Source organism: Sesamum indicum, linkage group LG8, assembly GCF_000512975.1.
Source record: "Sesamum indicum cultivar Zhongzhi No. 13 linkage group LG8, S_indicum_v1.0, whole genome shotgun sequence".
NCBI classification, from domain to species: Eukaryota; Viridiplantae; Streptophyta; class Magnoliopsida; order Lamiales; family Pedaliaceae; genus Sesamum; species Sesamum indicum.
The window spans coordinates 9,073,354-9,086,199 of NC_026152.1; the positions used below are offsets into that span (position 1 = coordinate 9,073,354).

The window sequence follows — 12,846 nt, forward strand, 5'->3', positions numbered from 1 at the left end:
AAGGGGGCCTGCGCGGCAGGACGATATCCTTAACCAACATGAAGGTCAGGGGTCCCGACTGCCAGAAAATATTCCTATACAGTTAAAACATCAAATTTAGAGGTATTCTTCCTTATATGGCCCTTATCTCCCAGGCCGATGTCGCATTTAAATAGTAGCCCCCACATGAAAAGGGATAATTTTATATTACGCTCCCCCATATTAAAAGCGTGGGTACGATTCGATCCATATGAAAACCGGTAATTTGTTTGCATTCTCCAGCGATGTGAATAAATGGAAAAGTTGAAAGGAGCTGTTTGGTAGCAAGAAAATGCAGAAAGAACCAAAATCAACCATTCAAAAGTATACATAAAAGTCGTCAATGATTAGAGACAACTTTGATTACAGAGAAAAAGAAAATTATTTGTAAAACTTGAACCATCCAAACATTACCCACCGACGCTAAAGTATTTATTTGCATTTTTACCCCCTTAAATTCTCTATTATAGCTTTTTCAGTACAAGAAAAACGGCCATCACATGATGGAGCAACCTTGTGGGTTTTCTTCACTGAAGTAGCCATCACATCTGCTCGCGTACCCAACCCTGCCATACCCGTGGCCGTATCCATACCCGTGCCCGTACCCCTGTCCATACCCGTTGTAACTTTCGTAACATGGCTGTGGTGGCGGGGGGAAACCGTACCCGTGGTAATATGGGCCGGCAGCATAAGCATCGAAGGTTGGGCCGCAGTAGGGGAAAACCGATGGGACTCCGTTTACTGGGACCGGTTCGGGCCCTTTCACTGGCTCCGCTGGAGGTGGCGCCTTCGCGGCCGGTTCAGAATTTGCGGCCGGCTCGGGCTTTGGAGCTTCCTTGGGCTTCTCTGCGGGCTTTTCTGCCTTCGGAGCTTCTGCGGGCTTCTCTCCATCTGACTTGGGTTTGTCACCTTTCCCGTTAGATTTGGGCTTATCGGCTTTCCCATTAGATTTGGGCTTCTCCGCCTCCTTGGGCGGCTTTTCGGGATTCTCAACCACCACCACCTTAGGCTTCTCAGGTTCCTTGGGCTTCTCAACCACCACCACTTTGGGTTTCTCGGGATCTTTAGGCTTTCCGGGCTTATCGGCGTCCTTCTTCTTTTCGGGCTTGGGGAGCTCTATGATTTCAATGCTCTTGATGACCTTGCCACCCTTACAGCACAATTTGTCACGGATCTTCTCGGGGCTGCAGCAGACCACCGTGATCGCGACGGTGTTGTTCTTCTCGTCATACACCTGGTCTCTGATTTCTCTTGTCCCGAATATTTTTGCACCAAAAACAACACTCCATAACTTAGTTTCTTTTCGCAAGAAAATGACAAAATTGAAGTTGTGGGCACGCTGAAAATGCTGTTTATGGTCAAAAACAGTCATCCCCAAACTCATCAAGATAAGAACTATATGATGCAGAAATTACAATGATTATACACACACACATTTTCAGTGCAAAACCATACATGTGTTTGAGTGTGAGTGTGAGTAAGTGCGGGACGAAATGGAAAAGAGCATTGAGAGACTCACGGGGAAATTTGCAGAGAGTTTTCTTGATCTTCTTGTAGCAGCAAGGACACTGGAGATCAACCCTGAGCACCATTGGTGTAACCTGATCATAGATTGAAGCGCAGACAGGTACTGTTAATCTCGAAAGAATTGAATTACAGATGATCAAGAACTATAGACAATGAGCGTTGACAGATTAGCGTGCACTCATACCTTCTCAACCGCCATGACTAATGCAGTTCTTGAACAGTGATACCTGACCCGGATGCTGCTCTCACTCACCAAGTTGAGAGAAAGAAAGGTACTTTTAGAGAGAGAGATAGAGGAAACTTGTGTGGGGGTTCCTTAGGATGGAAGAAGAGAGTGGGAAGTAAAGTGAGAACGTAGGTAGGCTTCGTTGTATTGGGAATCGACGTTCAATTTAATTCATGACGATACAATCAAAATTTTGTCCGCCCCTCACTCTAGAAAGAGAGGTGGGTTGGGGTGGGAGTGGGGTCGGGGGGGCTGTGTTGCTGACTCTTTACTCTGTGTGTTGCACTTTGCATGTGCTGGCATTGATAGACACAACTCACCTTCTATTCTCATTCCTCTCTCCCATTCATTCCTCAATCATACACTACCAACATTTTAGTTTTTTAAATATATATATATATGTTAAAGAGATAATTATTTATAAATTAAATAGGAGAGGGGTTTGTTTGGTGAGGATCAAATACAACTATGGGGCATGCACCCCACATGGCCACCCATAGACGCGTTTCAAGATTTGCATGCTTTACTACTCATTGAATATCCAAACACGGCGCCACCGATTTCCATTAAAAATCTTACATATATTTCATTCTTCATGTGTTAAAAATATTAACAAATTCCCGACTTAACTCATTTTTTCGCTTGTTTACATCATTCTAATTATTTTTTAATTAATAAAATTATAATATTAATTTCGAGATAAACCATAGTAGACATTCAAATAAAAGATTAATAAATTTGATTATTCGGGAAATTGAACCAAGTGGTTGATCGATGATTGGACAAAATTGTGAAAACAGATGTGATGTTGATCCGGGTCGAAATATGCGATCTCGTGATGCGATCTCTACTCGAAGCGCCTATTCGTCCAAGACCAGATTTCGGGTTCCCTGAGAATGAAAACACGAACCGTGAACTCGTCGGGCACGTCCCCGACAATGACCCTCCGACGCTCAAGTTAGTTTGGTCGAATGAAATTGGTTCGATCTAGGAGTTCGGTCTCAATTAATGCGTATCAGTTACCTCATTTATGGCGTGCCGGGGTCTATTTATAATACCCAGTTGTACGGTAAGTACTGGGCCACGTGGCCTTATCTCGTTGGTGTGCGTTCTGATCGAACGGTGAGGATTGTCCAGGTTTCCGGTCGGTGTACGCGATCCAGGTCGGGTCACACGCGACCCGCCTGTTACAATATTCGCGGATCCTGATCGCGAAATGACTGTAATGCCCTTAATGAGGGGTATTTTGGTCCTTTTGCAGGTATGATATTTGGGTACTCATCATTACTCCCTCACTTTCTCAAAGTGCGAGCTCGCGCTTTTGAGGAAGTCGAAGCGTCACTGCAGACACGTGTCTCCGTCCTATCAGTCTGATCTGTGGCGCGTATCCCGAGGGGCTTTGCCTATAAATACTCCCAGCTTTCAAAACATTTCTCCTGCCCCCACCTACTGACTTTCGGCGACCATCTTTACAGCCTGAAGTTCGAATTCGATCTGCAGCTTCCAGAGCCATCCTGTTCTAAGGTACGATGTCTTCCAGCTCTAACTCGAACTCTAAGTCGCATCCTGGTTCTGGATCCGCTGGCATTCCTGAGTCTAGTCCGGGTCTGCCTCTAAGTCTGTGTATGGGTCGGCTCATGGGTCCTTCTCTACTTCTCCGAAAAGGAACAAGCAGTTTCCTATTTCCAAACTCCATGATAAACAAGCTGGACCATCGGTTCTTGCTAGATTCCAGGATAGACTCACTAAAAACCCTTGGGAGGCTTTGGTTAGTAAGGTAACGACCTCGGTTCTTAGGATCAGAGAGAAGTACCACATCCCATCTGACTACGACATCATCATCCCTGCCACCTTCGATCGTATGCACCGTCCCCCTGAGGGTTTTAGTGCTTTTTCCATCAAACACCTTGATGCCGGACTCCGGTTTCCCTTGGCCCCTCCTGTGGCTTCGATCTTGAATAAGTTGGGGTTATGTCCCATGCAACTCTCCCCTAATTCTATCACCCATATTATTCTTTTTGTGGTAATAATGCAATTTTTGGGTCTCGAACCCAGTTTTGACAACTTTTGGAGTTTGTATTCTTTCACCACCTCCAAGCGGTCTGGGAGTAGGGGTTTTTTCTACCTTCTGCCAAGCCTGAATGTGGGTACCTGAGCGCCCTGAAGTCGAATGTAGGGGTCTGGTTAGATCGCTATATTTTTATTCGACCTCCTAGAGGTGTCTGGCCCTTCAAGAACGAGTGGACTAAGTATAAACCTCTTCCGAAAACTAGTGGGGGGGGTTAGAAGGTGACCAAATAAGGAGTCTAACGTCCTATAAGTACGACCCCAAGAAGCTTCTATCTGAGAAGGTTTTACAGCTTTCTGGGCTTTCTCCTGCGTCCCTCCACATTGAGGAGTCCTTAGGTGATTTTCTCTTCTCACGCTGTTCTCGCCGTCTTGATTTATTACGCTTACGTAAATGTTCATCTGTGCAGATAGCATCATCATGAGTTCGCATAACGCCCTACGGATGCAAGCGGTTGCGAACAAAGTAGACAAGGCTAAGGCCAAGGGGAAACAGGTCGCTTCTACCTCAGCTAAGGATCAAACTGCGAAAGGTCCTGTTCCCCCTAAGGATCTTCCTCCAGCACCCATTCCGTCGCAAGCCCATGCGTTGCCTGTTCCTACCAACCGCCAGCCCATCCTTGTCGATAGCGAAGGGACCCCCTCTCTGCCTCTTCTCGGATATAACTCCAGCGACCTGGAGTTGAACTTGGATGCCATCAGTGGAGACCTGGGGTTGGAGTTCGATAAACCGGGGAAGGCTGGCTGGGAGAAAACGAAAAAGAGGAAACGGTCTTCGTTGAAACACGGGCATGAGGAAGATTCGAAGGGGAAGGAGTCGGCGGGTCCTTCTGATCCCCCTAAATCTCCGTCACCCCGGTCTAAGAGTCTGAGCAGGATGGCTCGGGAAGCTGCAGACAAGTGCAGCCAAGAAGACGAGCGGGAGAGATTTTTGAAGTTGGAGCAGCTCGCTTTGCACTGGGAGGAAGCCCGGGGGTTTACAGCGGGCTCTCAGTCGCACCCCACGAAGCCCACGAGGTGGGACGGCTCCACGAGTTCGGTGCTTTTTGCTGAGGCTGAGGGAGAGCCCTTCGACGTGTACAACTCGCTGACATCACTCCGTGATCAGGGCTCTTTGGTAACGACCAATCCGGTTCGGGTCGAGCAATTCGGTGCCCACGCTATGCTACAGGTAAATTTCTATCCCGGCTGTCTTTATCTATCCGAACTCATATGTTAACGGTTTTGCAGGGTCTAACATTTCTCCGGAGCTTGTCGCTGAAATGCACCTCTTACCGCAAGAACTACATCAAATCTGACAAGAAGGTGCAGGAGCTTCAGGCCCGAGTGGTCGAACTGGACAATCAGGCCCTGAAGCACGCGGATGAACTATTATCCTACGCTGAGCAAATCAAGCGGTTGTCGGGCGAGCTCGATGTTGCTAGGAAGGAGAGGGAGATCGCCATATCTGATAGGGACGTTGCTTTGGCCGAAGGCAGGAGGGAGGGGTTCGACGCTGGTCGCGAGGCCGGACTGGCAGAGGGCCACATGAGGGGTTTTGAAGAGGGCCAGTCTGGTCGTATCCTTCTCGTGGAGCACCAGAAACTTCTAGCTGACTCCCGTATGGCTGCTGTTCGTGATTTCTTGAAGACGGACACTTTCACGACTGCCTTGGAGCTCAAAACTACTGACTCGTTCACCAAAGGCTATAAGACCTGCGAGTATCAAATCGAGAAACTCGGAGGGTTCCAAGAGTCATTTGATCGCGGCCGACTGGATATCACTCTCGATGGCGATCTCCAGCCTTACCCCCCAGACCCCGAACTGAAGGATGACGAATTCATGGTCCTTCGTGCGGAGATGGAAGCTGAAGCCGATGCGGAGGGCAAGGATGATGAAGCTGCTTAGACTCTTTTTGATAGGATTTTTGGTCTTTTTTGTATGACCTCCTCTTTTTGTATGACCCCTTCTTCCCCTCGATACATACCGGCTAACTTGTACATTTTCTAGGGGAATGGATTCATGGGTCATATCGAAACTATAAATGTCCCATTCGTTAATGCAATTTACTCTTTCTATCTGATGTTCTTCATAACTGGCTTATGTCTTCGCATGCCACATTTTGCCTTTGCGTACTGGGAGTTAGTTTTCCGAGATGGTATTTGAATACACCCTTTCCAGTTTTGTATCTTGGCACGCGTCTTTCTCAGTTCGCGTTTTTGGACGCGTTTTTCTCAGTTCGCGTTTGGTTTTGGAATGCGTCTTTTTCAGTTCACATTTTTGGACGCGTCTTTCTCAGTTCGCGTTTGGTTTTGTAATGCGTCTTTTTCAGTTCTCATTTTTGGACGCTTCTTTCTCAGTTCGCGTTTGGTTTTGAATGCGTCTTTTTCAGTTCGCATTTTTGGACGCGTCTTTCTCAGTTCGCGTTTGGTTTTGAATGCATCTTTTTCAGTTCGCATTTTTGGACGCGTCTTTCTCAGTTCGCGTTTGGTCTTGGCAGATTGGCATGTTGCGATTAGAAAAAAGATGAGCAACGAAATGAGTTTATAAACCAAATGTGCATGAAAGAGCATAACAAAGGTGCGCATAATTTTATAAATCGAATTAACACGAGTTTACAGTGGGTACAAATGTTTACACAATAGCATTGTTCAATCTGGTGATTCGGGGCACCGCCCCCCTAACCTTTAATCTGCTATTCGGCCTTTTCCAGGCTCCTGTTCGATCTCCTTGTTTATGGCCTTTCGCAGGCTCCTGTTCGATCTCCTTGTTTATGGCCTTTCGCAGGCTCCTGTTCGATCTCCTTGTTGATGGCCTTTCGCAGGCTCCTGTTCGATCTCCCTTTCTGCGATCTCTCGAGGCTACGCATAGAACCTTTTCAAGTTCTGGATGTTCCATGGCCGTGGTAGACTTCGCCCCTGCATGTCTTGCAACTTATACGTCCCTTTCTTTTTGATTTCCACCACCTTGAACGGTCCTTCCCATGGGGGTTCTAGTTTACCTACATGTTTTGAGACTTCGACTTTTTTAAGCACGAGGTCCCCCACCTGGAGCTCTCTCGGTCGAACTCTTCGGCCTTGGCTTCTCATCATTAACCCTTTGTGGTGCAGAATCCTTGCGTACGCCCCATCTCTCTTTTCTTCGATCATGGTGAGGTCAAAGCTTCGTTCCTGTTGGTTAGCCTCGGGGTCATACATTGCCACTCTCTGGGATTCCTCCCCGATCTCTGCTGGAATGATAGCCTCCGTCCCATATACTAAGCAGAACGGGGTCTCTCCTGTTGCAGTGCGAGGTGTTGTCCTGTAAGCCCATAAGACCCCGGGTAGTTCCTCAGCCCATGATCCTTTACTGTCTAGCCGTGTTTTCAAATGCTGGAGGATTGTTCGGTTGGTCACCTCCGTTTGACCGTTGGCTTGCGAGTTCACAACTGTCGTGAAGTGCTGTGCGATCTTGAGCTCCTTGCACCATCCCGTGATCTTCTTCCCCTGAAATTGCATCCCATTGTCGGAAATTAGTATGCGAGGCAGACCAAACCTGCAGATGATATTTTTCCAAATGAAGTTGATGACTTCATTCTCAGATATTTTAGCGACCGCTTCCGCTTCGACCCATTTGGTGAAATATTCTACCGCCACGATGATGAATTTTTTCTGGGCTGGTGCAGGGGGAAAAGGTCCGACGATGTCGATCCCCCATTGGTCGAATGGGCAGGCTATTTTGATCGGCTCTACCGGGGTCGCGGGTTGGTGTATAAGGGATGCGTATTTCTGACAACTTTCACACTTCTTCACTAGCTCTTTGGCGTCCTTTGCCATCGTGGGCTAATAGAATCCCTGACGTATTATCTTCTGAGCCAACGACCTTGCTCCAGAGTGGTTTCCACAGCTCCCTTCATGAATTTCCCGCATAACATATAGAGCTCTCTCCTCATCCAAACACTTCAGGAGAGGTCCATCTACCGTTCGCTTATAGAGCTGTCCTGCCAACATAGTGAATCGGGTGGCTCTGAATTTGACTCTCTTAGCGGCAATGGGGTCAAGAGGCAGGGTGCCATCTTTAAGATATTTGGCGATTTCGTCCTTCCATGATTCAGGTTCTGCGACCGTCTGCACCTCCCTTCCGCCTGCGATACTTGGTCGTGCTCGAACCAGAGCCGTGATCTTTCGATCTCCACTCCCATCCATGGCCGCCCCAAACTTGGATAAGGCATCAGCCTTGTCATTTTCTGCTCTTGGGACCTGCAAAACCGAACATCTGTCAAATTTTCTCATCCATTGCTGAGCGATTTCCTTGTAAGCTGTCATGGTCTTCTCTCTCGTCTCATACGCCCCTTCGATCTGCAGAGCGATTAACTGAGAGTCCGTGAACACCTCCAAATCTTGGGCGCCCGCCTGGAAGGCGAGCTCTAGTCCCAGTACGAGCGCCTCATACTCGGCTTCGTTGTTGGTCACGGGGAAGGCCAGACGAAAGGCTGCTTCGATCTCGACTCCCTTCGGCCCCTGTATCCATACTCCGGCCCCTCCACTGTTGGCGTTCGAGGCTCCATCTACGTGTAGCATCCATTTGGAGGTTTGCTCCTCGACCATTCTGGGTAGATCGGGTTCACCTGCTAGCTCTGTCACAAAATCTGCTAGTACTTGTGCTTTTTGGGCCGTCCTAGGTCGATATTCTATGTCATGCTGCCCCAACTCTACCGTCCACTTGATCAATCGTCCTGACGCTTCGGGTCGCGACATTATGTGCTTCAGGGGGTAGTTCGTTAGCACGATCACCTTGTGCGATTGGAAGTATGGTCGTAGCTTTCGAGCGGTGACCACGAGCGCGAGTGCCAACTTCTCCATCTCCGTATATCTCAATTCGGCCCCTTGGAGCATTTTGCTTACGTAGTAGATGGGGTTCTGTTGACCTCCTTCTTCTCTTACCAACACCGAGCTGACTGCATGTTCCGATACGCCCAGGTAGAGGAACAGTTCTTCGTGTTCCTTCGGGTTCGCTAACAAGGGAGGGGTCGTCAGGTACTTCTTCAGCTCGTGCAAGGCCTTCTCACACTCCTCGTTCCATTCGAAGTTCTTGGGTTTTCTCAGAATCCTGAAAAAAGGGAGACTTTTGTCAGCTGACCGCGAGATAAACCTTCCGAGAGAGGTGATTTTCCCTGTCAACTTCTGGACGTCTTTGATCGTGGCTGGAGAGCGCAGATCCATGATGGCTCGAATTTTCTCCGGGTTAGCTTCGATTCCCCGTTCGCTAACCATATATCCTAAAAATTTTCCTCCACCTACTCCAAACGTGCATTTGTCTGGGTTGAGTTTCATCCCGTATGATCTCATGATAGCGAACGCCTGGGCGAGATCGGTGAGGTGATCCTGCGACCTCTTGCTTTTTACGAGCATGTCATCCACGTACACCTCCATCGTCTTTCCGAGCAGGTCTCCGAACATCTTGTTAACCAGGCGCTGGTATGTAGCTCCTGCGTTCTTTAAACCAAACGGCATCATATTGTAACAAAAGATTCCTTTTTCCGTGATGAACGAAGTCTTGTCCTTGTCTTCTTCCGCCATGTGGATCTGGTGATACCCCTGGTACGCGTCCATCATTGAGAACATCTCGTAACCTGCGGTGGAATCCACCATGACATCGATCCGGGGCAATGGGTAGGGATCCTTGGGACACGCCTTGTTCAGATCCGTGAAGTCCACACACATTCGCCATTTCCCTGCGGATTTGGGGACAAGCACCACGTTAGATAGCCAATCGGTGTACTGAATCTCCTCTACATACCCGGCATTGAGCAGCTTGTCCACTTCTTTTCGGATGATTTCATTTTTGTCGCTCCCGAAAGACCTCTTCTTTTGTCGCACAGGTCGCATCGCTGGGTCTGTATTTAACCTATGCACGATCACTCCAGGGTCGATTCCTGTGAAATCAGATGGACCCCACGCGAACACGTCCATGTTCTCTTTCAGGAATTCAATCATAGCCACCTCTCTCTCCTTCAGGCTCGCTCCTATCCTGGTGGTTCTGTCCGGCTCATCAGGAGTGAGTTGGACGACTTTGTACTCCTCACTGGGCTTTAGGTGCTCCGGCTCGTAGGGCCGAGGTTCAGCGTCTTCTTTCACTCTTCTCTTCTTCGCCTCGGGTTCTCCCTTCAGTGATAGATTGTAGCATTTCCGCGCCTCTTTCCGGTCGCACGCTACCTCTCCTACCCCGCGATCCGTTGGGAACTTCACCTTCATGTGGTAAGTGGAGATGACTGCCCTGAATGAGTTCAGTCCTGGCCTGCCCAATATCACATTGTACGCAAATGGGGTATCCACTACCAAAAATTTTACCATTGTTGTCCTCCGCCTGGGCTCGTCCCCTATGGATACTGGCAACTCAATCATTCCCAAGGACGTTACTTCAAAGGAAATGGCCTCCTCTTCTTCCACTTTCAGCACGAACTCTTTTCCTCTGCTTGAGTTCGAAGTTCTGGCGCATCTCTTCCTATCCCTGTTCGAGCTATTCGAGCTAGATCCCCCTGCAATCGTGTAAATTACTCCTTTAGTTGGCGCGTTGTTTGGGGTGGTTTGGGCGTGTATCGACTTCGATGGCCCCGGGTTCCTGTCTCTGCTCCTCGATCTGCTTCTCCTTGGCTCCTCCCTGCCTGTTCTACAATTGTGGGGGACTCGGTCTCTAAAGTACCCCTGCCTCATTAACCTTTCGATTTCGTCTTTCAATTGGAAGCACTCTTCCGTGTTGTGCCCTCTCTCCCGGTGAAACCTGCAGTATTTGTTGGAAAATTTCTTGGAGGGTGTATATCTAGTGTGCCTTGGCCATTTAAGAACATCTGCATTCTCGACCATCATCAACGCCTTTTCCCGCGACATTGGCAGTAGGGTGTAGTTGTGATATTTGGGAATGTATTTGGTCTCCCTTTGCTTTTCTTGCTTCTGTCTACTTCCCCCGACCTCTCTTGCCTCGTTCGGCTTCCTGTACATCTGCTCGCGCTCCTTCCGCTCATAGTCCTTCATCGCATTCATCTCCTCTTCGTCTATATATTTCTGGGCTAGAGCCATGAGCTGCTCGGCATCTCCAGGCGGGTCGCGTGCAAGCGCGGATGCGAACGGGCCTTTTTTCAAACCATGAATCAAAATACTGACCATCATATCTATACGCAGATCTTGTATCTCTATCATTTCGTTATTGAATCTCCCTACGAAACTCTTCAATGTCTCGTCCTCTCTCTGCCGTATGGTGAATAAATGGGTGGCAGATCTCTTTTGCTTCCTTTGGCTTGCAAAGTGGAAGGAGAATTTCTGGATCATTTGCTCATGTGAATCAATGCTTCCCCTCGGTAAGTTCGTGAACCATTCTTGTACCTTTCCAGTTAATGTGGTCGCAAACAACTTGGCCATGATTGGGCCTGGCTGCCCGTATAAGTTCATAACCATATCGAAGGCCGCTACATGTTCGTAGGGGCCCTTAGTTCCATCATATCTTGGCAAATCGGGTACTCGGAAGCCGGGTTCCACCACTTGGACCAGGATGTCGTTGCTAAAGGGTGAATTTTTGTTGTGCACAACTATTTCTCCTCGTTTTTTGAGTTCATCTATCTGTCTGTTAAGGTTCTCTATCTGCTTTCCCACACTTTCTACCTCCGCTCTCGAGATTACCGGTTCCCTTCTCTTCGCACGACTATGACTGCTGGAGCCAGCGTCGGATGACGCTGGTCGTTTACTGCGATGCTCCTGTCCGCCCTGTATTCTTGACTCTCGAAGCGGTTCCACATTCTCGAACAGTTGCCTCCTCGCTGTTTCCTTGACCAGGGGGGTCGCAGTTCTTCTTTCATATTCCACGATTGCTTTCCGGCTAGCTTCCTCTATCATTTTCTGTAACTCATCAGGGGTTAGTTGGATGGTTGCTCCCGCCCCTTTCCTTGGAGTTTCTTCTTCCCCGGCGTTTCTCCTCGACGAACCTTCCATTATGCTAAGGAATTCTCAGATGTTCCCACAGACGGCGCCAACTGATCCGGGTCGAAATATGCGATCTCGTGATGCGATCTCTACTCGAAGCGCCTATTCGTCCAAGACCAGATTTCGGGTTCCCTGAGAATGAAAACACGAACCGTGAGCTCGTCGGGCACGTCCCCGACAATGACCCTCCGACGCTCAAGTTAGTTTGGTCGAATGAAATTGGTTCGATCTAGGAGTTCGGTCTCAATTAATGCGTATCAGTTACCTCATTTATGGCGTGCCGGGGTCTATTTATAATACCCAGTTGTACGGTAAGTACTGGGCCACGTGGCCTTATCTCGTTGGTGTGCGTTCTGATCGAACGGTGAGGATTGTCCGAGTTTCCGGTCGGTGTACGCGATCCGGGTCGGGTCACACGCGACCCGCCTGTTACAATATTCGCGGATCCTGATCACGAAATGACTGTAATGCCCTTAATGAGGGGTATTTTGGTCCTTTTGCAGGTATGATATTTGAGTACTCATTAGATGTGGTTGAGGTTTTTTTGCTAAGGAATAAATCGGGATTTTACCACGACGGACTTTTACACCAGGTGAAATATTATTTCCGCAAAATGTGTAATAATCAAGAAGGAGGGGTCTTGTCAATGAATAGTAGTCTTGGATTAAAAAATTAGTATTTTGGTATTTATAGGGGTGTTGGAAATTATATGGTGTGATAGGTTTTATGTACTTATGGTGTGCCTCCTATATATCCAATTACTCTTTTGCCCTTATAATTTTATATATTTTTTTACTAATGTATATCATACAGCCCCCCACTCTCGGACGGAATATGAACTTTCTGGTAGAATATTTTGTGCGAGAGTAAATATTTTTTTGAATTGAGTTAACACATGGGAGTGGGTGCACCTCGGTCGTAGGGTGCACCAGGGGGTCACCCCGAGCCCAGCTCACAAGCTGGGGCTGGCGCAGCCGTGGGCGCGCGCACCTCCAGCTCGAGGCAGTGCCTCGAGCTGGGGCTGGCGCGGGCGCGCGCACTCCATTCATTGCCTCGAGCTGGGGGCCGAGGGGGGGC

At 48.4% G+C, this 12,846-nt stretch overlaps 1 protein-coding gene across 1 annotated transcript; it reads right to left on the reverse strand.

The window, feature by feature from the left end:
* On the reverse strand, positions 301-1,964 carry LOC105168047 (pollen-specific leucine-rich repeat extensin-like protein 1). Its single transcript, XM_011087960.2, has 3 exons — positions 1,730-1,964; positions 1,538-1,619; positions 301-1,266 (listed from the first exon to the last, which is right to left on the reverse strand). The coding sequence occupies exons 1-3, from the start codon at positions 1,742-1,744 to the stop codon at positions 515-517; spliced, it is 849 nt and encodes a 282-aa protein (XP_011086262.1). The 5' UTR covers positions 1,745-1,964; the 3' UTR covers positions 301-514.